Here is a 27,486-nt window from a genome sequence, read left to right as displayed (position 1 = left end):
GAGGCCGACTCTGGGCCTCCTGCTGGGAGTCCTGGAGCTCACAGGACAGGTTCTGCTCCTAGCAGGGTGTGACTGATTGTAGTCTCCTGTCCTACAGTCTCCTCCTCCAATAATGGCTGATAACAGGGAGTAATAGATTGTAGTCTCCTCCCCAGTAATGGCTGATAACAGGGAGTAATAGATTGTAGTCTCCTCCCCAGTAATGGCTGATAACAGGGAGTAATAGATTGTAGTCTCCTCCCAGTAATGACTGATAACAGGGAGTAATAGACTGTAGTCTCCTCCCCCAGTAATGGCTGATAACAGGGAGTAATAGATTGTAGTCTCCTCCCCAGTAATGGCTGATAACAGGGAGTAATAGATTGTAGTCTCCTCCCCCAGTAATGACTGATAACAGGGAGTAATAGACTGTAGTCTCCTCCCCCAGTAATGGCTGATAACAGGGAGTAATAGATTGTAGTCTCCTCCCCAGTAATGGCTGATAACAGGGAGTAATAGATTGTAGTCTCCTCCCCCAGTAATGACTGATAACAGGGAGTAATAGACTGTAGTCTCCTCCCCCAGTAATGGCTGATAACAGGGAGTAATAGATTGTAGTCTCCTCCCCCAGTAATGGCTGATAACAGGGAGTAATAGATTGCAGTCTCCTCCCCCAGTAATGGCTGATAACAGGGAGTAATAGACTGTAGTCTCCTCCCCCAGTAATGGCTGATAACAGGGAGTAATAGATTGTAGTCTCCTCCCCAGTAATGGCTGATAACAGGGAGTAATAGACTGTAGTCTCCTCCCCCAGTAATGGCTGATAACAGGGAGTAATAGACTGTAGTCTCCTCCCCCAGTAATGGCTGATAACAGGGAGTAATAGATTGCAGTCTCCTCCCCAGTAATGGCTGATAACAGGGAGTAATAGATTGCAGTCTCCTCCCCCAGTAATGGCTGATAACAGGGAGTAATAGATTGTAGTCTCCTCCCCAGTAATGGCTGATAACAGGGAGTAATAGATTGTAGTCTCCTCCTCCAATAATGGCTGATAACAGGGAGTAATAGTTTGCAGTCTTATGTTGTACGCTCACCTCCCCCAGTAATGGCTGATAACAGGGAGAAGTTGCAGTCCCGGTCTTCATTTTCCTGCTCATCTCCTGTGTTTCCTTCTAGGTTTTCATCATTAATCTGCTGCGGGATAATAAGTTTTTCCACTTCCGCCCGGTGCTGGACTTGTACATACAGAAGCATTTCGCTGGAGCCCTGGCCTACAGGTGGGAGGTCGTCTACATGATGGGGTGTGATAAGCTCAGGGCTGTGGGAGGATGGGGCCCCTGGATATCGATGTTCATGATGTCGGGGGCCATCGGGGTCTCATTTGTCCAGCATTTGACATTTCTGTTTTTTTTTCCTGTTTGCAGGGAGCTGATTCGGTGCCTGAAATGGTACATGGAGAGATCCGCGGATCTGGTGAGGCAGGACCACATCCAGGAGGCTATGAAGGTGAGGAGCGGAGGTCGGGAATTCAGGGGGCAATGACGTTACTGGGGCTTCTCTCCTATAAGTTGGCCAGCCATGTTGATTTTCACATGTGTGCAGTCCACACCAGATTATTCTGATTCAGCAATTTCTTGTTCTGCCTTGGACACTTCACTTGTGCTGTAACTCACCCTTCGTTGTGCTGCCCCCCTCTGTCTGCGCACCCCCAATGCGCTGCCCCCACAGTCTGTGCGCCCCCTCTTAATCAGTGCTGCCCCTCACAGTCTGCGCTGTCCCACTCAGTCTGTGCCACCCCTGAGTTTGCACCGCCCCCCTCAGTCTGCGCCGCCCCCCTCCGTCTGCGCCACCCCCGTTCAGTCTGCGCCGCCCCTGTTCTGTCTGTACCGCTCTGGTTCAGTCTGCGCCTTCCTCAGCCTGTGCCTCTCCTGTCAGTTTGCACCTTCCTCCTCAGTCTGCGCCTTCCTCCTCAGTCTGCGCTGCCCCTGTCAGTCTGCGCCTTCCTCGTCAGTCTGTGCCTTCCTTGTCAGTCTGCGCCTTCCTCCTCAGTCTGTTCTGCCCCCGTTCAGTGTGCGCCTTCCTCCTCAGTCTGTGCCGCCCCCCTCAGTCTGCGCTGCCCCCTCAGTCTGTGCTGTCCTCTCAGTCAGCGCCTTCCTCCTCAGTCTGCGCTGCCCCCTCAGTTCAGTCTGCACTGCCCCCGTTCAGTCTGCGCCTTCCTCCTCAGTCTGTGCTGCCCCCGTTCAGTGTGCGCCTTCCTCGTCAGTCTGTGCCTTCCTTGTCAGTCTGCGCCTTCCTCCTCAGTCTGTTCTGCCCCCGTTCAGTGTGCGCCTTCCTCGTCAGTCTGTGCCTTCCTTGTCAGTCTGCGCCTTCCTCCTCAGTCTGTTCTGCCCCCGTTCAGTGTGCGCCTTCCTCGTCAGTCTGTGCCTTCCTTGTCAGTCTGCGCCTTCCTCCTCAGTCTGTGCTGCCCCCGTTCAGTGTGCGCCTTCCTCGTCAGTCTGTGCCTTCCTTGTCAGTCTGCGCCTTCCTCCTCAGTCTGTTCTGCCCCCGTTCAGTGTGCGCCTTCCTCCTCAGTCTGTTCTGCCCCCGTTCAGTGTGCGCCTTCCTCCTCAGTCTGTTCTGCCCCCGTTCAGTGTGCGCCTTCCTCCTCAGTCTGTGCTGCCCCCGTTCAGTGTGCGCCTTCCTCGTCAGTCTGTGCCTTCCTTGTCAGTCTGCGCCTTCCTCCTCAGTCTGTTCTGCCCCCGTTCAGTGTGCGCCTTCCTCCTCAGTCTGTTCTGCCCCCGTTCAGTGTGCGCCTTCCTCCTCAGTCTGTGCCGCCCCCCTCAGTCTGCGCTGCCCCCTCAGTCTGTGCTGTCCTCTCAGTCAGCGCCTTCCTCCTCAGTCTGCGCTGCCCCCTCAGTTCAGTCTGCACTGCCCCCGTTCAGTCTGCGCCTTCCTCCTCAGTCTGCGCTGCCCCTGTCAGTCTGCGCCTTCCTCGTCAGTCTGTGCCTTCCTTGTCAGTCTGCGCCTTCCTCCTCAGTCTGTTCTGCCCCCGTTCAGTGTGCGCCTTCCTCCTCAGTCTGTGCCGCCCCCCTCAGTCTGCGCTGCCCCCTCAGTCTGTGCTGTCCTCTCAGTCAGCGCCTTCCTCCTCAGTCTGCGCTGCCCCCTCAGTTCAGTCTGCACTGCCCCCGTTCAGTCTGCGCCTTCCTCCTCAGTCTGTGCTGCCCCCGTTCAGTGTGCGCCTTCCTCGTCAGTCTGTGCCTTCCTTGTCAGTCTGCGCCTTCCTCCTCAGTCTGTTCTGCCCCCGTTCAGTGTGCGCCTTCCTCCTCAGTCTGTTCTGCCCCCGTTCAGTGTGCGCCTTCCTCCTCAGTCTGTGCCGCCCCCCTCAGTCTGCGCTGCCCCCTCAGTCTGTGCTGTCCTCTCAGTCAGCGCCTTCCTCCTCAGTCTGCGCTGCCCCCTCAGTTCAGTCTGCACTGCCCCCGTTCAGTCTGCGCCTTCCTCCTCAGTCTGTGCTGCCCCGTCAGTCTGCGCTTTCCTCCTCAGTCTGCTCCTTCCTCCTCAGTCTGTGCTGCCCCATTTCAGTCTGCCCCTTCCTCCTTAGTCTGCGCTGCCCCCCTCAGTTTGCACTGCCCCTTTGTCTGTGCTACCCTGTCTGTCTGCTTTCCCCCCCTCAGTCTGCGCCTCCCCCCTCAGTCTGCGCTGCCCTGTACAGGCTATGCTGTCCCCCCTCAGTCTGTGCTGTCCCCTCAGTCTGTGCTGTCCCCTCTGTCTGTGCTGCCCCCTCAGTCTGCACTGCCCTGTTCAGGCTGTGCTGCCCCCTCAGTACTGCACTGCCCCCTCAGACTGCGCTGCCCCCCCCCAGTCTGCATTGCTCCATTCTGTCTGCGCCTTCCCCCTCAGTCTGCACTGCCCCTTCCCCCTCAGTCTGCACTGCCCTGTTCAGGCTGTGCTGCCCCCTCAATACCGCGCTGTCCCCTCAGACTGCGCTGCGCCCCCCCCCTTCTGCATTGCTCCATTCTGTCTGCCCCTTCCCCCTCAGTCTGCACTGCTCCATTCAATCTGCGCTGCCCCGTTCAGTCTGCGCCTTCCCTCTGTCTGCTCTGTCCCGTTCAGTCTGCGCCGTCGCCCCCCTCAGTCTGCACTGCCCCATTCAGTTTGCGCTCCCCCCCTCAGTCTGCGCCTCCCCCCTCAGTCTGCGCTGCCCTGTACAGGCTATGCTGCCCCCCCTCAGTCTGTGCTGTCCCCTCAGTCTGTGCTGTCCCCTCTGTCTGTGCTGCCCCCTCAGTCTGCACTGCCCTGTTCAGGCTGTGCTGCCCCCTCAGTACTGCACTGCCCCCTCAGACTGCGCTGCCCCCCCCCAGTCTGCATTGCTCCATTCTGTCTGCGCCTTCCCCCTCAGTCTGCACTGCCCCTTCCCCCTCAGTCTGCACTGCCCTGTTCAGGCTGTGCTGCCCCCTCAATACTGCGCTGTCCCCTCAGACTGCGCTGCCCCCCCTCCTTCTGCATTGCTCCATTCTGTCTGCCCCTTCCCCCTCAGTCTGCACTGCTCCGTTCAATCTGCGCTGCCCCGTTTAGTCTGCGCCTTCCCTCTGTCTGCTCTGTCCCGTTCAGTCTGCGCCTTGCCCCGCCTTCCCTCTGTCTGCTCTGTCCCGTTCAGTCTGCGCCGTCGCCCCCCTCAGTCTGCACTGCCCAATTCAGTTTGCGCTCCCCCCCTCAGTCTGCGCTCCCCCCCCCTCAGTCTGTGCCGTCCCCTCAGTCTGCGCTCCCCCCTCAGTCTTCACTCCCCCTTTCAGTCTGCACCGGCCCATCAGTCTGCTCTGCCCCCTTCAGTCTACGTTTTCCTACTTAGTCTGCGCTGCCCCGTTCAGTCTATGCCTTCCCCTTCAGTCTGTGTTGCCCCCTTCAGTCTGCGCTGCTCCGTTCAGTCTATGCCTTCCCCTTCAGTCTGCGCTGCCCCCTTCAGTCTGCGCTGCTTCGTTCAGTCTATGCCTTCCCCTTCAGTCTGCGTTGCCCCCTTCAGTCTGCGCTGCTCCGTTCAGTCTATGCCTTCCCCTTCAGTCTGCCCTGCCCCCTTCAGTCTGCGCTGCCCCCTTCAGTCTGCGCTGCCCCGTTCGGTCTGCGCTGCCCCGTTCAATCTGCGCTGCCCCGTTCAGTCTGCGCTGCCCCGTTCAGTCTGCACCGTCCCCCCCCTCAGTCTGCGTCGCCTCCCTCAGTCTGCACTGCTCTGTTCAGTCTGCGCCTTCCCCCTCAGTCTGCACTGCCCCTTCCCCCTCAGTCTGCACTGCTCCGTTCAATCTGCTCTGCCCCGTTCCGTCTGCGCCTTCCCTCTCAGTCTGCTCTGTCCCGTTCAGTCTGCACCTTCCCCCTCAGTCTGCGCCGTCGCCCTCCTCAGTCTGCACTGCCCCGTTCAGTCTGCGCTCCCCCCCTCAGTCTGCGCCGTCCCCTCAGTCTGCGCTCCCCCCTCAGTCTGCACTCCCCTTTCAGTCTGCATCGCCCCCTCAGTCTGCTTTGCCCCATTCAGTCTATGTCTTCCTACTTAGTCTGTGCTGCCCCGTTCAGTCTGCACTGCCCCGTTCAGTCTGCACTGCCCCTTTCGGTCTGCGCTGCCCCGTTCGGTTTGCGCTGCCCCGTTCGGTCTGCGCTGCCCCGTTCGGTCTGCGCTGCCCCTTTCGGTCTGCGCTGCCCCGTTCGGTCTGCGCTGCCCCGTTCGGTCTGCGCTGTCCCCCCTCAGTCTGTGCCGCCTCCCTCAGTCTGCACTGCTCCGTTCAGTCTACGCTGCCCCATTCAGTCTGTGCCTTCCCCCTCAGTCTGCACTGCCCCTTCCCCCTCAGTCTGCATTGCTCTGTTCAATCTGCGCTGCCCCGTTCAGTCTGCGCCTTCCCCCTCGATCTGCACTCCCCCCTCAGTCTGCGCGGCTCCATTCAGCCTGCGCGGCTCCATTCAGTCTGCGCGGCTCCATTCAGCCTGCGCTGCCTCGTTCAGTCTGCGCTACCTCGTTCAGTCTGCGCTGCCTCGTTCAGTCTGCGCTGCCTCGGTCAGCCTGCGCTGCCTCGGTCAGCCTGCGCTGCCTCGTTCAGCCTGCGCTGCCTCGTTCAGCCTGCGCTGCCTCGTTCAGCCTGCGCTGCCTCGGTCAGCCTGCGCTGCCTCGTTCAGCCTGCGCTGCCTCGTTCAGCCTGCGCTGCCTCGTTCAGCCTGCGCTGCCTCGGTCAGCCTGCGCTGCCTCGTTCAGCCTGCGCTGCCTCGTTCAGCCTGCGCTGCCTCGTTCAGCCTGCGCTGCCTCGTTCAGCCTGCGCTGCCTCGTTCAGCCTGCGCTGCCTCGTTCAGCCTGCGCTGCCTCGTTCAGCCTGCGCTGCCTCGGTCAGCCTGCGCTGCCTCGGTCAGCCTGCGCTGCCTCGTTCAGCCTGCGCTGCCTCGTTCAGCCTGCGCTGCCTCGTTCAGCCTGCGCTGCCTCGTTCAGCCTGCGCTGCCTCGGTCAGCCTGCGCTGCCTCGTTCAGCCTGCGCTGCCTCGTTCAGCCTGCGCTGCCTCGTTCAGCCTGCGCTGCCTCGGTCAGCCTGCGCTGCCTCGTTCAGCCTGCGCTGCCTCGTTCAGCCTGCGCTGCCTCGTTCAGCCTGCGCTGCCTCGGTCAGCCTGCGCTGCCTCGGTCAGTCTGTGCTGCCTCGTTCAGTCTGCGACTTCCCCCTCAGTCTGCGCTGCCCCGTTCAGTGTGCGCCTTCCCCCTCAGTCTGCGCTGCCCCCTCAGTCTGCGCTACCCCCTCAATCTGTGCTGCGTCTCTCCGCAGGCTCTGGAGAATCTCTTTAAGTTCATCGTCCAGTCCCGCTTGCTCTTCGCGCGCTCCACCGGTGGTCTGGAGGAGGAGCAGTTCCGCTGCAGCATCCATGAGTTGTTCCAGTCTATGCGATTTGTGCTGAGTCTGGACACGCGGAGCTCCGATACTCTGCTGTTCACACAGGTGAGCGAGGGGCTCCACGTCCTGCGTGTACTGAGCCCCGGGGCTGGGGGTCCACAGACTTTCTGTAATGTCACCAGGATCTCACCCGTCACATCAAAACTCCAACACTGAAGATCACATTACTGTTCTCTACAGTCTACACGGAATGTAGGAAACCATTACTGCCCCTGAATAACACTGTCTAATACTCCAGTCACGTCCAGAGCTGCACTCACTATCCTGATGTTAAACCATGTCTATTACTCCAGTCACCTCCAAAGCTGCACTCAATAATCTGCTGTTACACCATGCACCATGTCTCATACTCCAGTCACCCCCAGAGCTGCACTCACTATTGTGCTGTTACACCATGTCTAATACTCCAGTCACCTCCAAAGCTGCATTCACTAATCTGCTGTTAAATCGTGTCTTATCCTCCAGTCACCTCCAGAGCTGCACTCACTAATCTGCTGTTACATCATGTCTAATACTCCAGTCACCTCCAGAGCTGCAGTCACTATTCTGCTGTTACATCACATCTCATCTTTCAGCCACCTCCAGAGCTGCAGTCACTATTTTGCTGTTACAAATACTTCAGTCACCTCCAGAGCTGCAGTCACTATTCTGCTGTTACATCATGTCTTATCCTGCAGTCACTTCCAGAGTGCATTTACTATTCTGCTGTTACATCGTGTCTAGTGCTCCACTCACCTCCAGAGCTGTGGTCACTAATCTGCTGTTACACCATGTCTAATGCTCCAGTCACCTCCAGAGCTGCACTCACTAAACTGCTGTTATATCATGTCTAATGCTCCAGTCACCTCCAGAGCTGCACTCACTATTCTGCTTATATTGTAATGGAGCTGACCCCCAGCCGTGCTGTGTTATGTGCCTGCAGCTTTGGATGTGATTGGAGCACTGGTCAGTAGGGCGATGGTCAGAGGAGCTGTGGTGTGGACTCTTTCTGATGTTTCTCTCTGTTCTGTGTATATTTGCCTCACATTTGCTTCCCCCCCCCCCCCCTCGGCCCTCTGCTGCCCCCTCTACATCCTCTCTGCTGCCCCCTCTACACCCTCTCTGCTCCTCATCCTCCCCGATACATCAGAAGCAGCCGGCAGCCGGAGGGCAGGTGAGCGGAGCGGGGGAGGCCGAGTCCCAAAAGACTGCGGGCTCTACAAGCCCACCGACAGTCTGCTGTGTAAGTAAAACCCCCTGAAGTCCTCCTGCACTCCCCTCTAATCCCACTGCCCGCACCCCTCACAGGACCCGTTGTGTGGATGAACCATCACTCCCTCACGTCCAGCTCGGACAATTGCTTACATAGCAATCCCCTAGTGTAATGTTACCCGCCGGCTGTAGCTTCCAATGGTATCCTCACATCAGGGAATTGTTACAGAAGCAACTCCCTAATGTATCTCCAAGAAGAGGTCTCGCATCTCCCTGTAAGACCACCTGAGCGCTGCAGCGAGCACCCCACGTCTGAGCACTGCCCCTGTCCCGTATACTCCGTCAGTCCGCCACACCCCTTGTCATGGATTTGTTCACTGTTATAATTTGTGTGTAAAGCCATTAAAAGTGTATTGTCGGGGTAACGCTGGGGTCTGCTGTGATGGCGGCCAGGAGCAAACACTCCATCTCCTAGAATGCCCTGCAGCAGTGCACTAAGCCCCCGATATCCCGTATATATACCGTATATATATATATATATATATATATATATATATATATATATATATATATATATATATATATATATACATATACACATATATATATATATATATATATATATATATATATATATATATATATATATATATATATATATATATATATACATATATATATATATATATATATATATATATATATATATATATATATATACATATATATCCTGAAAATATCAAACCCTGCGCCGCTGCATGGTGTTCAGGGAGCAGGCCCCGATCCTGTAATGCTACATTACATGGCCAGGGATGGAGATTTCCATACGATTATTCATTGTCCACAAACATTGCACCGTATGTTATGACTGCCGTATATCGCTTCCTCGTCCATTGCACTACTGCGGTTTTGGGTACGTTGTCGCGTTGCTCTCGTCCTGCATACATTGTTGCGTTGCTTCGGTCTGGGATATAATGTCACATTGCCCCGGTCTGGGCTATGTTTTCGCTTCAGGTCCGGGATACGTTGTCGCCTTGCTCCAGTCTCTGGGGTACATTGTCGCGTCGCTCTAGTCTGGGGTACATTGTTGCATTGCTCCGTTCTGGGGTGCGTTGTCTCGTCTCTCCGGTCTGAAATACATTGTCGATCCGGTATGGGGTACGTTGTCTCGCCTCTCCGATCTGGGATACGTTGTTGATCCGGTATGGGGTAAGTTGTCTCTCCGGTCTGGGGCACGTTGTCTCGTCGCTTCGGTCCGGAATACATTGTCGCGTTGCCCGCTCCGGGGTACATTGTCTCGTCGCTTTGGTCTAGGGTACGTTGTCGCGTTACTCTGCTTCGGTGTACGTTGTCGCTCCGGTCTGTGATAGGGATACGTTGTTGCATTGCCCTGGTCTGGGATATGTTGTCGCGTTGCTCCTGTCTGGGATACGTTGTCGCATTGCCCTGGTCTGGGATATGTTGTCGCGTTGCTCCTGTCTGGGATACGTTGTCGCGTTGCTCTGGTCTGGGATACGTTGTTGCATTGCCCTGGTCTGGGATACGTTGTTGTGTTGCTCTGGTCTGGGATACGTTGTTGCATTGCCCTGATCTGGGATACGTTGTTGTGTTGCTCTGGTCTGGGATACGTTGTTGCATTGTCCTGGTCTGGGATACGTTGTTGCATTGTCCTGGTCTGGGATATCTTGTTACGTTGCTCCTGTCTGGGATACGTTGTCGCATTGCCCTGGTCTGGGATACGTTGTCGCGTTGCTCCTGTCTGGGATATGTTGTCACGTTTATCCTGTCTGGGATACGTTGTCGCATTGCTCTGGTCTGGGATATCTTGTTACGTTGCTCCGGTCTGGGATACGTTGTCGCATTGCTCTGGTCTGGGATACGTTGTCGCGTTGCTTTGGTCTGGGATACGTTGTCGCGTTGCTCTGCTCCGGTGTTTGTTGTCGCTCTGGTCTGGGATACGTTGTCACGTTGCTCTGCTCCGGTGTATGTTGTCGCTTCGGTCTGGGATACGTTGTCACGTTGCTCTGCTCCGGTGTATGTTGTCACTCCGGTCTGGGATACGTTGTCGCATTGCTCTGCTCTGGTGTATGTTGACGCTTTGCTCCGGTCTGGGATACGTTGTCGCATTGCCCTGGTTTGGGATATGTTGTCGCGTTGCTCCGGTTTGGGATATGTTGTTGATCCGGTCTGGGATACGTTATCGCATTGCCCTGGTTTGGGATATGTTGTTGCGTTGCTCCGGTCTGGGATACGTTGTCGCGTTGATCCGGTCTGGGATACGTTATCGCATTGCCCTGGTTTGGGATACGTTGACGCGTTGCTCCGGTCTGGGATACGTTGTCGCGTTGCTCCGGACTGGGATACGTTGTCGCGTTGCTCCGGACTGGGATACGTTGTCGCATTGCCCTGGTTTGGGATACGTTGACGCGTTGCTCCGGTCTGGGATACGTTGTCACGTTGCTCCGGTCTGGGATATGTTGTCGCGTTGCTCCGGTCTGGGATACGTTGTCGCATTGCCCTGGTCTGGGATACGTTGTCACGTTGCTCCGGTCTGGGATACGTTGTCGCGTTGCTCCGGTCTGGGATACGTTGTCGCATTGGCCTGGTTTGGGATACGTTGCGAGCGTTGCTCCGGTCTGGGATATGTTGTCGCTCCGGTCTGGGATACGTTATCGCATTGCCCTGGTCTGGGATACGTTGTCATGTTGCTCCGGTCTGGGATACGTTGTCGCGTTGCTCCGGTCTGGGATACGTTGTCGCATTGCCCTGGTTTGGGATACGTTGACGCGTTGCTCCGGTCTGGGATACGTTGTCACGTTGCTCCGGTCTGGGATACGTTGTCGCGTTGCTCCGGTCTGGGATACGTTGTCGCATTGCCCTGGTCTGGGATACGTTGTCACGTTGCTCCGGTCTGGGATACGTTGTCGCGTTGCTCCGGTCTGGGATACGTTGTCGCATTGGCCTGGTTTGGGATACGTTGCGAGCGTTGCTCCGGTCTGGGATATGTTGTCGCTCCGGTCTGGGATACGTTATCGCATTGCCCTGGTCTGGGATACGTTGTCATGTTGCTCCGGTCTGGGATACGTTGTCGCGTTGCTCCGGTCTGGGATATGTTGTCGCATTGCCCTGGTTTGGGATACGTTGTCGCGTTGCTCCGGTCTGGGATATGTTGTCGCTCCGGTCTGGGATACGTTGTCACATTGCTCCGGACTGGGATACGTTGTCGCGTTGCTCCGGTCTGGGATACGTTGTCGCATTGCCCTGGTCTGGGATACGTTCTCACGTTGCTCCGGTCTGGGATACGTTGTCGCGTTGCTCCGGTCTGGGATATGTTGTCGCATTGGCCTGGTTTGGGATACGTTGTCGCGTTGCTCCGGTCTGGGATATGTTGTCGCTCCCGTCTGGGATACGTTATTGCATTGCCCTGGTCTGGGATACGTTGTCACGTTGCTCCGGACTGGGATACGTTGTCGCGTTGCTCCGGTCTGGGATACGTTGTCGCATTGCCCTGGTTTGGGATATGTTGTCACGTTGCTCCGGTCTGGGATATGTTGTTGCTCCGGTCTGGGATACGTTATCGCATTGCCCTGGTTTGGGATATGTTGTCGCGTTGCTCCGGTCTGGGATATGTTGTCGCTCCGGTTTGGGATACGTTATCGCATTGCCCTGGTTTGGGATACGTTGACGCGTTGCTCCGGTCTGGGATACATTGTCACGTTGCTCCGGTCTGGGATATGTTGTCGCGTTGCTCCGGTCTGGGGTACGTTGTCGCTCTGGTGTGTGATTCTTTATTGCTTCCCCCAGGCCGCCCTCCTCAGTTCCTTTCCGGCCATCTTTGAGGAGCTGCTGGCCATGTTCACGGTGACAGAGGTGGCGGAGTTTGTACGCGGGACGCTCAGCAGTTTGCCCAGCACCCTGCACCTCGGACAGTCCATGGATGTGGTGAAGTTACAGTCAATTGGCCGAACTGTGGACTGCCGACTCTTCTCATATCCAGGTGCGACCAGGATGATTGGGGTTGTTGTTATCAGATGTCATGGCAATGCCAGGATTAGGATGCTGCAGGTTTGGGGTCTTGTTACTCTGGTATGAGTGAATGGGAAATGTTGTACATGTGGGGGCTTTTCATATTTAATACCAGATAGTATGTTATCTAATATTTCTTGCTTATCCTGTGTCCTCTCCCCCACAGAGGCTCGACGCATCCTCCTACCAGTTGTTCTGCACCACATCCACCTACACCTGCGGCAGCAGAAAGAGCTTCTTGTCTGTTCCGGGATACTCAGCAGCATTTTCTCCATCATCAAAAGCAGCTCCACGGTGAGGAAATCCACTCATGGGTTAAACAAGCAGTGTTAACATGAGTCCCGAATGTCCATGACCCCTGCATGTGCGTCATGCCCCCCCCCCCCCTGTGTCCTGGGATGTGCATTGTCACGGATCTCTACTCCGTGGTGTCGCTTATTCGTCACGTGCCTGCTCTCACACGTGACTTGGGGTTGTGCCTGCAAGGGTTAATCTCCCCACTCTCAGTCCAGCATTCAACCTCTGTCCTATGCTGTAATGGGAGCATAAATCACACACCGACCCAGGCCACACACCCGCTCATACCCGCTGCCACCACTCATCGAATACACGGGCGATGAGTCCCGGACTAATAATAATACTAATAAAAATATGTTTATCACTCATAAGGCTCACACACCTTAGGCTATGGATTTAGAACATTCAAGGTTCTACTCGTTAAAGTTTTATACTTTAATAACAAAAGGTTCAATGCTTACAATAAGAAAAAGGTATAAAAATATGATAATAAAAAGACATACAACTTATGCAAAACAGTGTCAAAATTAACAGGAGAGAACTTAAACTTGCTTTCTGCTCCCTGAGAGGTGGGGGGGAGGGTGAATGGAGTTGGTGGAACACATCAGCTTCTCAGGCTGCCCTCACATGTGAACACAATTCTCTGTCTGCAGCCTAAGTTTATAACTTTGGTCTGAGGTCAGGTTTCTAGACCGGCCCCTCAGGTTAATATCATAATTGCTGGCTTGTTGATTGGCCACGGCCGCTCTGTTAATGAATATATATTATTTCCTCTTGAGACACTTGTGACCAGGTTCCCAGGAATAGATCACCTCAGGCCACAATTTAGCATCTCCCCTGCAAGACCTCAGAGGTGCCAAATGTTACCTTCTTCTTGGCTCTAGCTAGACCTACTGGTGTGATATGGAGACACAATTTCTACTAGTCCCAAGGAAGTACCTATTAACACCTAGGTGCGACTTGCCTTCAGGACAGGTGTTACATTATCACTAGTCACACATATAGCCCTAGACATATGTCACTACACACATATAGATATATATATATATACACCTATTTCACCACATGCATGACCCCCTGTGTCCCAAGATGTGCGCGACCCTCTTTTCCTGGGATGTGCATGAGCCCCGTGTCTTGGGATGAGTGTGACTTTCTATGTCCTGTGATGTGTGACCCCCGCATCCCGGACCATGTGTGACCGCTGTGTCCCAAGCCGCGTGTGACCCCTGTGTCCTGGGCCGTGTGTGAGCCTCTATGTCCTGGGCCGTGTGTGACCCTCTATGTCCCAGGCTATGTGTAACCCTCTATGACCCGGGCCGTGTATAACCCTCTTATGTCCTGGGCCGTGTGTGACCCTCTATGTCCCGGGCCGTGTGTAACCCTCTATGTCCCAGGCTATGTGTAACCCTCTATGTCCCAGGCTTCGTGTGACCCTCTATGTGTCGGGCCGCGTGTGACCCTCTATGTCCCGGGCCACATGTGACCCTCTATGTGTCGGGCCGCATGTGACCTTCTATGTCCTAGGCCATGTGTGACCCCCTATGCTCCGGGCCGTGTGTGTCCCTCTGTGTCAGGCCGCGTGTGACCCTCTATGTCCCGGGCCATGTATGACCTTCTATGTCCTGGGCCATGTGTAACCCCAATGCCCCGGGCCGTGTGTGACCCTCTATGTGTCAGGCCGCGTGTGACCCTCTATGTCCCGGGCCACATGTGACCCTCTATGTGTCGGGCCGCATGTGACCCTCTATGTGTCGGGCCGCATGTGACCCTCTATGTCCTGGGTCGCGTGTGACCCCCTATGTCCCGGGCCATGTATGACCTTCTATGTCCTGAGCCATGTGTGACGCTCTATGTCCTGGGCTGTGTGTAACCCTCTATGTCCTGGGCCATGTGTGACGCTCTATGTCCTGGGCTGTGTGTAACCCTCTATGTCCTGGGCCATGTGTGACGCTCTATGTCCTGGGCTGTGTGTAACCCTCTATGTCCTGGGCCATGTGTGACGCTCTATGTCCTGGGCTGTGTGTAACCCTCTATGTCCTGGGCCATGTGTGACGCTCTATGTCCTGGGCTGTGTGTAACCCTCTATGTCCTGGGCCATGTGTGACGCTCTATGTCCTGGGCTGTGTGTAACCCTCTATGTCCCGAGCCATGTGTGACCCCTTTGTCCTGGGCCATGTGTAACCCTCTATGACCCGGGCCGTGTGTGACCCCCTATGTCCCTGGCCATGTATGACCCTGTCTTCTCTTCCGCGGCAGGAGGTGGACGTGGGGGAGGAGGTGCAGATGCTGCAGGAAAGTCTGCTGGACGTTCTGCTGCAGACTCTGCTGATCATTATGAGTAAATCTCAGTCGCAGGAGGCGGTAAGAGGCCAGCGCTGCCCGCAGTGCACAGCAGAGATCACTGTTAGTAATTAACTCATTTATCTTCTCTCTAATCCTTCCCTCATCATCCTCAGTATCACCCTCCGCATCCTCATCACTGTACCATATAGGACTGAGCGGCCGTGCAGCAGCCGGAGGACTGTGACTAGTCATAGACAAGAATGTAACGTCTCCTCCTCATCGGTGATAGATCCTGCATGGACCTTATAGATATATGATCATCATCCTCATAGTGTGACCTGACCCTGTCACCCTTCATCCCCTCCCCTGCACCCACCTCTGCACTGACTCTTGTCCCCCATTAGGGGGAGTATGTTTCGTGTCTCCTTTCTTTGCTCCGTCTGATGTCGGACACTCACTACCAGCATCTGCTGCACAACTTCCAGAGCAAAGAAGAGCTGAAGGTGAGCGGAGCGGGCAGTGGATCAGGTAGCAGGCAGAGGAAAGTGGGCAGTGGGATGGGTAGCGGAGTTGGTAATGAAGCAGGCGGTGGGACATGAAGTGGAGGGAGCAAAGTGCGGAGCAGGCATTGGAGCAGGGAGCAAGCAGTGCATTGGGAAGCAAAGCTGGCAGGGGAGCAGAGCGGGCAGCAGAGCGGGGAACTGAGCGGGCAGTGGATCGGGCAGTGGAGTGGGAACTGAGCAAGCAGTGGAGTGGGAACTGAGCGGGCGGTGGAGTGGGAACTGAGCGGGCGGTGGAGTGGGAACTGAGCGGGCAGTGGATCGGGCAGTGGAGTGGGAACTGAGCAGTCAGTGGATCAGGCAGTGGAGTGGGAACTGAGCGGGCAGTGGATCGGGCAGTGGAGTGGGAACTGAGTAAGCAGTCGATCGGGCAGTGGAGTGGGAACTGAGCGGGCAGTGGATCGGGCAGTGGAGTGGGAACTGAGCGGGCAGTGGATCGGGCAGTGGAGTGGGAACTGAGCAGTCAGTGGATCAGGCAGTGGAGTGGGAACTGAGTAAGCAGTCGATTGGGCAGTGGAGTGGGAACTGAGCTGGCAGTGGATCGGGCAGTGGAGTGGGAACTGAGTAAGCAGTCGATCGGGCAGTGGAGTGGGAACTGAGCTGGCAGTGGATCGGGCAGTGGAGTGGGAACTGAGTAAGCAGTGGATCGGGCAGCTGTCCTCCTGGCAGTCTCACAGTGATCACCTAGCTTTCTTAGGTTGTGTAATGTTGGGGATATAAACCTTTTTTGTGCCAGGAATGTTGGGGGGATCCCTGCACCGTACTAGAGACGCACAATCGTCTGTTTCTTCTTCCTCCAGGAATTCCTGCTAAAGATTTTCTGCGTTTTTCGCAACTTACTGAAGCTGAGCGTCTTCCCTCCAGACTGGACGGTGATGAGACTTCTCGCCAGCAAGTAAGAAAATCCCCCACAGCAAGTGATGTCACCGATGTAATATAGGGTGATGTCACCGGTGTAATGTAGGGCGATGTCACCGGTGTAATGTAGGGCGATGTCACCGGTGTAATGTAGGGCGATGTCACCGGTGTAATGTAGGGCGATGTCACCGGTGTAATGTAGGGCGATGTCACCGGTGTAATGTAGGGCGATGTCACCGGTGTAATGTAGGGCGATGTCACCGGTGTAATGTAGGGCGATGTCACCGGTGTAATGTAGGGCGATGTCACCGGTGTAATGTAGGGCGATGTCACCGGTGTAATTTGGGCGATGTCACCGGTGTAATGTAGGGTGATGTCACCGGTGTAATGTAGGGTGATGTCACCGGTGTAATGTAGGGCGATGTCACCGGTGTAATGTAGGGCGATGTCACCGGTGTAATGTAGGGCGATGTCACCGGTGTAATGTAGGGCGATGTCACCGGTGTAATTTGGGCGATGTCACCGGTGTAATTTGGGCGATGTCACCGGTGTAATGTAGGGTGATGTCACCGGTGTAATGTAGGACGATGTCACCGGTGTAATGTAGGACGATGTCACCGGTGTAATGTAGGACGATGTCACCGGTGTAATGTAGGACGATGTCACCGGTGTAATGTAGGGCGATGTCACCGGTGTAATGTAGGGGGATGTCACCGGTGTAATTTGGGTGATGTCACCGGTGTAATGTAGGGTGATGTCACCGGTGTAATGTAGGACGATGTCACCGGTGTAATGTAGGACGATGTCACCGGTGTAATGTAGGACGATGTCACCGGTGTAATGTAGGACGATGTCACCGGTGTAATGTAGGACGATGTCACCGGTGTAATGTAGGGCGATGTCACCGGTGTAATGTAGGGGGATGTCACCGGTGTAATGTAGGGCGATGTCACCGGTGTAATTTGGGTGATGTCACCGGTGTAATGTAGGGTGATGTCACCGGTGTAATGTAGGGTGATGTCACCGGTGTAATGTAGGACGATGTCACCGGTGTAATGTAGGACGATGTCACCGGTGTAATGTAGGACGATGTCACCGGTGTAATGTAGGACGATGTCACCGGTGTAATGTAGGACGATGTCACCGGTGTAATGTAGGACGATGTCACCGGTGTAATGTAGGGCGATGTCACCGGTGTAATGTAGGGGGATGTCACCGGTGTAATTTGGGTGATGTCACCGGTGTAATGTAGGGGGATGTCACCGGTGTAATGTAGGACGATGTCACCGGTGTAATGTAGGACGATGTCACCGGTGTAATGTAGGACGATGTCACCGGTGTAATGTAGGACGATGTCACCGGTGTAATGTAGGACGATGTCACCGGTGTAATGTAGGGCGATGTCACCGGTGTAATGTAGGGGGATGTCACCGGTGTAATGTAGGGCGATGTCACCGGTGTAATTTGGGTGATGTCACCGGTGTAATGTAGGGTGATGTCACCGGTGTAATGTAGGGTGATGTCACCGGTGTAATGTAGGACGATGTCACCGGTGTAATGTAGGACGATGTCACCGGTGTAATGTAGGACGATGTCACCGGTGTAATGTAGGACGATGTCACCGGTGTAATGTAGGACGATGTCACCGGTGTAATGTAGGGCGATGTCACCGGTGTAATGTAGGGCGATGTCACCGGTGTAATGTAGGGCGATGTCACCGGTGTAATGTAGGGGGATGTCACCGGTGTAATGTAGGGGGATGTCACCGGTGTAATGTAGGGGGATGTCACCGGTGTAATGTAGGGCGATGTCACCGGTGTAATGTAGGGGGATGTCACCGGTGTAATGTAGGGGGATGTCACCGATGTAATGTAGGGCGATGTCACCGGTGTAATGTAGGGGGATGTCACCGGTGTAATGTAGGGGGATGTCACCGGTGTAATGTAGGGCGATGTCACCGGTGTAATGTAGGGCGATGTCACCGGTGTAATGTAGGGCGATGTCACCGGTGTAATGTAGGGGGATGTCACCGGTGTAATGTAGGGGGATGTCACCGGTGTAATGTAGGGGGATGTCACCGGTGTAATGTAGGGCGATGTCACCGGTGTAATGTAGGGCGATGTCACCGGTGTAATGTAGGGCGATGTCACCGGTGTAATGTAGGACGATGTCACCGGTGTAATGTAGGACGATGTCACCGGTGTAATGTAGGGCGATGTCACCGGTGTAATGTAGGGCGATGTCACCGGTGTAATGTAGGGCGATGTCACCGGTGTAATGTAGGGGGATGTCACCGGTGTAATGTAGGGGGATGTCACCGGTGTAATGTAGGGCGATGTCACCGGTGTAATGTAGGGCGATGTCACCGGTGTAATGTAGGGGGATGTCACCGGTGTAATGTAGGACGATGTCACCGGTGTAATGTAGGACGATGTCACCGGTGTAATGTAGGGCGATGTCACCGGTGTAATGTAGGGCGATGTCACCGGTGTAATGTAGGGCGATGTCACCGGTGTAATGTAGGGGGATGTCACCGGTGTAATGTAGGGGGATGTCACCGGTGTAATGTAGGGCGATGTCACCGGTGTAATGTAGGGCGATGTCACCGGTGTAATGTAGGGTGATGTCACCGGTGTAATGTAGGGGGATGTCACCGGTGTAATGTAGGGCGATGTCACCGGTGTAATGTAGGGCGATGTCACCGGTGTAATGTAGGGCGATGTCACCGGTGTAATGTAGGGCGATGTCACCGGTGTAATATAGGGTGATGTCACCGGTGTAATCTACAGTGGAGCCTCATTACTGCACTTTTGTGCATATATATATATATATATATATATATATATATATATATATATATATATATATATATATATATATATATATATATATATATATATATATATATATATATATAGAGCTACCTATTAGATATTGGTGTTAGTTATTTTATGAAATAAATAATATTTTTATTTAGTGTAAGTTTAATACTTTCAGCTTTTTCCCCACTTTTCAGTTATTATGTATGTGGCACCATTAATCCCGTGGTCTGTACATGAGACGTTCTGTGCTTGCTGTCGGTGAATGATTCCTATGTATTTCCCTATGACCAGTAACGTTGTGCGGTGAGGTACGGTATGGCGCCCACATTCGCCGCATACACTTCTTTCTCTTCCCGCAGCATCATAGTGACGACGGTTCAGTACGTGTCGCCCGCCGTGCACAAGAACTTCTGTGAAGAGGATTTTGACTTTAAGGTAAGTCTCCCCCATTCTAGACCCCGTGTTATGTTGGGGTGAATCCTCCAGGAGGGGGCGCTGCTCACGGCTCCGACCTTCACCTTCTAGGTGTGGAACTCGTACTTCAGCCTCGCCGTCCTCTTCATCAATCAGCCCAGTCTACAGCTGGAGAACTTTGCATCAGGGAAGAGGAGAAGGATCCTGGATAAGTAAGTGCCCCCCTGAGATAATACCGAGCCCGTGAAGCTTCGCCTCCGCACATTGCCATCTTACTTATCGACTTTGTTTATTTCAACATCTCTGCTTGTTGTCAGTGAAAGAGCATATTCATTGTATGTAGAAAGGATGAAATTCTGTCCTAGTCCTTGCGGTTTGTTACAGTGTGTCAGTGCAGTGCTGAATTCACAGAGGATCGTCTACGGTGATACATTGTAACGATCCCTCAGCTGTGTAAGTGGCGATGTTACTGACCTGCCCGTCCCTCTCCACCTCCAGGTACGGCGACATGCGCGTCATGATGACATACGAGCTGTTTAACATGTGGCAGAACCTGGGTGAGTGACGTCAGGGGTCTTCTGCCGGCCCCCGATCCTCGTCTCATGCTTCTCTGCTCACTTTCCAGGAGAGCACAAATACCACTTCATACCTGGCATGATCGGCCCCTTCCTGGGGGTGTCCTTGGTCCCGCAGCCGGAGGTACGCAACATCATGATCCCCATATTCCACGACATGATGGACTGTGAACAGCGGCGCAACGGGAACTTCAAGCAGGTGAGAGGCGGCGCAGAAATGGCGCGGGGAGGTCGGCGGCTCCTTGTATGTGACCATCCTGCGTCTCCGCAGGTGGAGGCCGAGCTCATCGATAAGCTGGACTCCCTGGTGTCTGAGGGGAAAGGCGACGAGAACTACCGAGAGCTCTTCAGTCTCCTGTGAGTTCGAGCGACCTCAGCCGCGCAGCGCACAGGGTTATATGGCGGATAAAGGGGTAATCGCCTTATTAAAGGGACGGTGCAGGGAGAAAATCCGATCGTTACAGAATAAAGCGCTATTGGTATACTCAACTTGTGCCTCAATGTTTCACTGCTTTTTGTCCTCTCCAAGGTCCATGCAGCAGACCTCTCCCCGTTGCCACAGACCTCTCCCCGTTGCCGCAGACCTTTCCCCGTTGCCACAGACCTTTCCCCGTTGCCACAGACCTCTCCCCGCTGCCGCAGAACTTTCCCCGTTGCCACAGACCTCTCCCCGCTGCCGCAGTCCTCCCCGTTGCCACAGACCTCTCCCCGTTGCCACAGACCTCTCCCCGTTGCCACAGACCTCTCCCCGCTGCCGCAGACCTTTCCCCATTGCCACAGACCTCTCCCGGCTGCCGCAGTCCTCCCCGCTGCCACAGACCTTTCCCCGTTGCCACAGACCTCTCCCCGCTGCCGCAGACCTCCCCGTTGCCACAGACCTTTCTCCGTTGCCACAGACCTCTCCCCGCTGCCGCAGAACTTTCCCCGTTCCCACAGACCTCTCCCCGCTGCCGCAGTCCTCCCCGTTGCCACAGACCTTTCCCCGTTGCCACAGACCTCTCCCCGTTGCCACAGACCTCTCCCCGCTGCCGCAGACCTTTCCCCATTGCCACAGACCTCTCCCGGCTGCCGCAGTCCTCCCCGCTGCCACAGACCTTTCCCCGTTGCCACAGACCTTTCCCCGTTGCCACAGACCTCTCCCCGCTGCCGCAGACCTCCCCGCTGCCGCAGACCTCCCCGCTGCCACAGACCTTTCCCCGCTGCCCTAGACCTCTCCCCGCTGCCCTAGACCTCTCCCCGCTGCCGCAGACCTCTCCCCGCTGCCGCAGACCTCTCCCCGCTGCCGCAGACCTCTCCCCGCTGCCGCAGACCTCTCCCCGCTGCCGCAGACCTCTCCCCGCTGCCGCAGACCTCTCCCCGCTGCCGCAGACCTCTCCCCGCTGCCGCAGACCTCTCCCCGCTGCCGCAGACCTTTCCCCGCTGCCGCAGACCTTTCCCCGCTGCCCTAGACCTTTCCCTGTTGCCGCAGACCTCTCCCCGCTGCTGCAGACCTCTCCCCGCTGCCGCAGACTTTTCCCCATCAGGTGGTTTGCATATCACAGCAGCCGGTGTTCCTCTGCTGCCTGGTATCCCTTGTGAAGCAGGGACTTGTAGTTCTCCGTCAGAGGGCGAGTCTTCGCAGGGGTGGGCTCTTGTATAATACTGCAGGGTGCGGTGATTTGCGGCACATTGTGATATGTTTGTGTTTGTCCCCCCGCCCGCTGCCGGAGCAGCTCTCAGCTGTTTGGTCCGTACCCCAGGTACGTGCTCCGTTCTACATCGTGCTGTTAATCTGTGATGTGCGGGAACATCCCTGTAATCCGGCACTGCCAGATCATAGGAAGACAACTGTTCTCCAGTTACTTGTGCGTCCCCTGACGCTCCTGTCTCTGTTTTTCCCTGTAGCGTTTCCCCATTTTTACTTTACTTTTCGAGAATTTGGACATTTTTTTATTCTTTTCTCTTTTGCCTTCAGTTTGTTGGAGAAGATTGAGCAAGAGACGTGGAGAGAGCCGGGTGCCTCCTTTGTGACCTCAGTAACGCGCCTCATGGAGAGACTGCTGGACTACAGGTGTGGTATACATGTGCTAGCAGAATGGTGATCGCAGCTCTGGAGGATAAGACATGATGTAACAGCAGAATAGTGACTGCAGCTCTGGAGGTGACTGGAGGATTAGACACGATGTAACAGCAGAATAGTGATCGCAGCTCTGGAGGATAAGACATAATGTAATAGCAGGATTGTGACTCCAGCTCTGGGGGTGACTGGGGTATAAGACATACACAGTTATTGTCGTGTAAAGTATTTTTATTTTATTTAATAAAAGACCTGGAGTATAAGACATAAACTTTAGAGAATATAGGGGGTGCTCACTGTGCGTACTAGGTGATGCTCCAAGGTATTAGTTAGCAATAAATAACAAAAAAGCTTGGGCACTCAAATGAAACTTTATTGTCCAATGTAGACCAATGAGGCAAATGTCACCACCATACAGCAAAGAAAAAAATGTCATGTTCGTGCCGAAACGTTGCGAAAGTTAATCTGTCTTTCAATCGGGTCATCCTGTAATTTTTTTCTTTGCTGTATGGTGGTGACATTTGCCTCATTGGTCTACATTGGACAATAAAGTTTCATTTGAGTGCCCAAGCTTTTTTGTTATTTATTGCAGTATAAGGCATGATGTAACAGCAGAATAGTCGCTGCAGCTCTGGAGGTGACTGGAGGATAAGACATGATGTAACAGCAGAATAGTGACTGCAGCTCTGGAGGCGACTGGAGGATTAGACACAATGTAACAGCAGAATAGTGATCGCAGCTCTGGAGGTGACTGGAGGATAAGACATGATGTAACAGCAGAATAGTGACTGCAGCTCTGGAGGCGACTGGAGTATTACAACTGATATTAGCGCAGTTTTGCTTTCTCCTTTCTCGTGTTGCTGCAGAGACTGCATGAAAGGTGAAGAGACTGAGAATAAGAAGATCGGCTGCACAGTGAATCTGATGGTGAGTGCTGCAGACGTTCCTACAGTGGCAGCGTCCCCGGGTGGTTGTCTCTGATGGCAGCGTCCCCGGGTGGTTGTCTCTGATGGCAGCGACCCCGCGTGGGTTTCTCTGATGGCAGCGTTCCCGGGTGGGTATCTCTGATGGCAGCGTCCCCGGGTGGGTGTCTCTGATGGCAGCGTCCACTGGTCGGTGTCTCTGATGGCATCGTCCCCTGGTGGGTGTCCCTGATGGCAGAGTCAACCAGGTGGGTGTCTCTGATGACAGCGTCCCCTGGTGGGTGTCTCTGATGACAGCGTCCCCTGATGGGTGTCTCTGATGACAGCGTCCCCTAATGGGTGTCTCTGATGGCAGCGTCCCCTGGTGGGTGTCTCTGATGGCAGCGTCCACTCGTGGGTGTCTATGATGGCAGCGTCTCTGGGTGGGCGTCTCTGATGACAGAGTCCCTGGGTGGGCGTCTCTGATGGCAGCGTCCCTGGGTGGGTGTCTCTGATGGCAGCATCTCCGGGTGGGTGTCTCTGATGGCAGCGTCTCCTGGTGGGTGTTTCTGATGGCAGCGTACCCTGGTGGGTGTTTTGGGTACTGGGGAATTTAACCCTTTGTTCTTGTTTCATCCTCACAGAATTTCTACAAGTCCGAGATCAATAAGGAGGAGATGTACATCCGATATATTCACAAGCTGTGCGACCTCCATCTTCAGGCTGATAGCTACACAGGTACGGGGGGCCGCCATCTGCCATACCCCCACCCACCACCACTGAGGTGACGCTGCCTGGGGCCGTTGCACAGGACAGAGTCACAGTGTCTGTGTCGTGTACGCAGCACCGCTGCTCCTCCATGTCTCAGTGCTACAGATTCATCGCCGTGTCCTTCCCCCTCCAGAAGCTGCGTTCACTCTGCTCCTGTACTGGGAGACGCTGCAGTGGGACGATCGCTCCCTACGGGAGTTCCTTCATTATCCCACCCAGAGCGAGTGGCAGCGGAAAGAGAGTTTGAGCCGCAAAATCATCCACTACTTCAATAAGGGCAAGGTAACGAGGCCGAGCACGGACCAGGGGTATAAGCCTCATTGTGAGCTGCAGTACCCTCCCCATGCTGCAGGTGGCACTGTTGCAGAGCATGTCTTTGAGAGGCAGCTGATAGACAGCGACACCTGCTGGCCGGGAAGTGAAGAAAAATACATGTAAGCTTTGTCTTTTCTCCTTAGTGCTGGGAGTTTGGGATTCCTCTGTGCAGGGAGCTGGCGGCTCAGTACGAGAAGCTGTACGATTACCAGAGCCTGAGCTGGATCCTGGTGAGTGCTGTCTCTTGGCTGACGTGCATTAAGCGCGATGGTGCTGGATGGCGGCTGCACCATTAAGTTATTAGGGATGCTGCCCGATACATAGCAGCTATTCTCAGGGGTGTCGGTGGCGTCTTCTCCAACCTCTGACTCTTCTTTTGCCCCTTCATCTCCTGCAGAAAATGGAGGCGTCGTACTACGATCACATCATGGACCAGCAGCGGCTGGAGCCCGAGTTCTTCAGAGTGGGATTCTATGGAAAGAAGTTCCCATTTTTCTTGCGGGTAAATTCCCCCTCGTTCTGTGTATGCAGCCCCCCTGCACCGTCCCCTGTATACCCCCTACTGCAGTTCAGACAGGTTCCTCGTTCTGTGTCACGGATCCCTACTGTGGTGTCACTTATTCGTCACGTGCCTGCTCTCACACGTGACTTGGGGTTTTGCCTGCAAGGGTTAATCTATCTCCCCTCTCTCAGTCCAGCATTCAACCTCTGTCCTATGCTGTAATGGGAGCATAAATCACACACCGACCCAGGCCACACACCCACTCATACGCGCTGCCACCACTCATCGAATACACGGGAGGTGAGTCCCGGACTAATAATACTAATAATGTCTATCACTCATAAGGCTCACACACCTTAGGCTATGAAATCTTTTAGAACATTCAAGGTTCAACTTGTTAAAGCTTTATACTTTAATAACAAAAGGTTCAATGCTTACAATAAGAAAAAGGTATAAAAATATAATAAAAAGACATACAACTTATGCAAAACAGTATCAAAATAAACAGGAGAAAAACTTACAAAAATCATCTAACTGGTAGTCTGCTTTCTGCTCCGTGAGGGGGGCGTGAATGGAGTTGTGGAACACATCAGCTTCTCAGGCTGCCCTCACATGTGAACACAATTCTCTGTCTGCAGCCTAAGTTTATAACTTTGGTCTGAGGTCAGGTTTCTAGACCGGCCCCTCAGGTTAATATCATAATTGCTGGCTTGTTGATTGGCCACGGCCGCTCTACTAATGAATATATATTTTCTTTATCGCTTCTTTGGGGGACACAGATAACCGTGGGTGTATGCTGGTGCTGCTAAAAGGCTGACACTATGCAAAAAAGGAAAAGAACAATAGCCCCTCCCCGGAAGTATACACCCACCGACAGGCACTGAGCACCACAGTTTGTGCTTAGTGTCTGTAGGAGGAGGACCTGGATCTCCCAGATCCGCAGCTAATCATTTTTTGCTTTCGCAGGTTTGTTGTGTTTTACTAATTATTTATTTTGTTTTTCAGATTCAACTTCTAGGTAATCAGGGTGTTAATTCACTCTGCCTTCCCATTATTAGCGGCTGAGCGAGCAGTGTGGTGTCACCCACATCGCAACACTCAGGCCTGCTGGCAGGACATTTCTCCCCTGCGCCTTCATTGGTGCCTCAGGGTGAGTTTGGTGGCCGGTTGCCGAATTTCCTCCTCACCCCTCTCCTCGGAGAGGGCTGAGAGGGAGACGGTAGTCACCAGCGGTGACCTCCCCCCTTTTTTCCCTAAGGGGGTTGATGCCGTCTCCTGGAAGAGGGTTCTTCTCTCCAGCGTCCCTGCCTTCCATTGGGCCCCTGGACGACCCTCATACAGCGCTGAAGATCAAGGTAATGAAGATATATCGGGGGTAGGGGATTGTTTGTATTACACACTGGCTCCCTTCCCTCCCCTGGACCTGTCAGCGCTGTCCTGCCGTCTTTTCCATGCGTTGTCCATTCAGCGCCGCGGCTCCCTTTTTTACTTTCACTTTACCTCAGTTTGGGCCGATCTGCCACGCCTCCTAATCGCCCGCGCTTTCTTGGCGCCCAGCGATATTTTAATACAGCTCCACGCCCCCTTTTGCCGCCGGACCTATCAGGGGTTTCTCTCTTCCCGGTCATGTGCTGTGCGCTTAACCACTCCCCCCTTCCCCACGAGGCCTCTATTCCTCCTCCTATCCGGACGCTACTCCACTCTGGGGGCACAGATACCGGCTCGGCTGCAGCTCTTTCCTTCCTGTACGATAGGCTTTCATCTGTACCCTAGCAACCCCCCCCCCCTGCAGTATATCCTACTCCGGAGGCAGCGCTGCAGTAGTTTAGACTTACACAGGCAGAGCTTTCCAACCCTTTTTTTCTTACTATAAGCTCACAGCCTACATATGTCCAACTCTTTTGGGGCTTTTGTTTCCAAACCCACCATCATTCATTACGCTTGCTCACGCTGCAAGAAAAAGTGGTCAGCAGGTCAGTCGTCCCCTTCTGCCAATCCTGCAGTCCGCCTACCATGTCTGCTCCGCAGGAAGCTTCCGAATCTCGGGATGAGCGCACTCCCCCAGAGTGGGCAGTTGCTATGTCTCAGTCAGTCTCTGACTTGACTAAAGTATCCCAATCTCTGGTCCAGGCGAATGAACGACTTCCGCATCTAGCTACAGCCATCAGTGCTCCGACCGTCTCTCATGGCGAGTCGCACGCACCTGTTATCAACCTTCAGAAGAACGCGCCGGCCGTTCTAGAAAGAGGTCCTTGTCTGGCTCCTCTTCCAGCTCTCCGGGTCCCTCAACAGTTCCCAAGCTGCTCACCTTTTCCCAATTCCCCTCTTCGGAGGAGGACCTTGGGTCGGACATAGATTTCCAGTCCGGGTCTGACTCTGACTCAGACCAGACGTCTGGCATACAGGCTATTGTGGATAGTCTCATCTTGGCTATCTCCCAAACTCTTAAGCTTAAACAGGACGAGGTTCCCTCACAGGATCCTTCTGTCTCCTGCAAACGGGTCAAGCGTCCTCGCTCCTTTCCCAATCACGAGGAATTTGAGTCTACCCTGTCTAAGCACTGGGAACATCCTGAGAAGCGCTTCCCAGGTAGAAAACACCAGGACGTATTATACCCGTTTAGTGCTGACCTTCTTGCCAAATGGGCAGAATCTCTGAAGGTGGACCCGCCGGTTTCCCGATTTTCATCCAAGACGGTTCTGTCCTTACCTGACGGTGCGTCGCTTAAAGACGCTACCGACAGACAGATTGAGACTCTAGCCAAGTCAGCTTTCGAGGCATCAGGAGCTTCCCTCTGTCCCAGTTTCGCCTCCACCTGGGTGGCAAAGGCCATTTTCGCCTGGGCCAAGATTCTTCGACGAGGCATTTTGGCTTCGGCTTCCCCACAGGAACTGGCTGATTTGGCGGACCAGATTGGCCACGCGGGCAAAAACGTTTTGGCTGCCTCCTTGGATGCAGCGGCCTGTTCCGCTAGGGCAAGTAGTAACATCATTGCTATACGCTGCATTCTTTGGCTCAAAGCATGGAGCGCAGATACAACTTAAGAAGTCTC

General features: G+C 54.4%; 1 protein-coding gene across 9 annotated transcripts in view; it reads left to right on the top strand.

Moving 5' to 3' along the window:
* Positions 1–27,486, top strand: part of DOCK3 (dedicator of cytokinesis 3) — a 179,806-nt gene that overhangs the window by 113,183 nt on the left and 39,137 nt on the right. For 7 of the 9 annotated variants that reach the window (XR_011314921.1, XR_011314923.1, XR_011314922.1 and 4 more), the window contains 20 exons: positions 1,156–1,256; positions 1,404–1,485; positions 6,737–6,907; positions 11,858–12,050; positions 12,246–12,373; positions 14,633–14,779; positions 15,064–15,162; positions 16,020–16,114; positions 19,259–19,334; positions 19,425–19,525; positions 19,812–19,870; positions 19,939–20,087; positions 20,160–20,245; positions 21,601–21,627; positions 21,843–21,938; positions 22,811–22,871; positions 23,491–23,584; positions 23,751–23,899; positions 24,076–24,162; positions 24,330–24,434. Coding sequence is in view for 6 of the 9 variants with exons in the window: in XM_069736068.1 (XP_069592169.1) it covers positions 1,156–1,256; positions 1,404–1,485; positions 6,737–6,907; positions 11,858–12,050; positions 12,246–12,373; positions 14,633–14,779; positions 15,064–15,162; positions 16,020–16,114; positions 19,259–19,334; positions 19,425–19,525; positions 19,812–19,870; positions 19,939–20,087; positions 20,160–20,245; positions 21,601–21,627; positions 21,843–21,938; positions 22,811–22,871; positions 23,491–23,584; positions 23,751–23,899; positions 24,076–24,162; positions 24,330–24,434 (2,106 nt within the window). In the remaining 3 variants the exon portion in view is untranslated. The remainder of the gene's footprint in view (positions 1–1,155; positions 1,257–1,403; positions 1,486–6,736; positions 6,908–11,857; positions 12,051–12,245; positions 12,374–14,632; positions 14,780–15,063; positions 15,163–16,019; positions 16,115–19,258; positions 19,335–19,424; positions 19,526–19,811; positions 19,871–19,938; positions 20,088–20,159; positions 20,246–21,600; positions 21,628–21,842; positions 21,939–22,810; positions 22,872–23,490; positions 23,585–23,750; positions 23,900–24,075; positions 24,163–24,329; positions 24,435–27,486) is intronic. The other 2 variants (XM_069736069.1, XM_069736067.1) reach the window with 2 other exon arrangements.

Source organism: Ranitomeya imitator, chromosome 8, assembly GCF_032444005.1.
Source record: "Ranitomeya imitator isolate aRanImi1 chromosome 8, aRanImi1.pri, whole genome shotgun sequence".
Lineage (NCBI taxonomy): Eukaryota > Metazoa > Chordata > Amphibia > Anura > Dendrobatidae > Ranitomeya > Ranitomeya imitator.
Note: the sequence above shows the minus strand (reverse complement) of the source record. Positions and strands in the feature narration are given on the sequence as shown.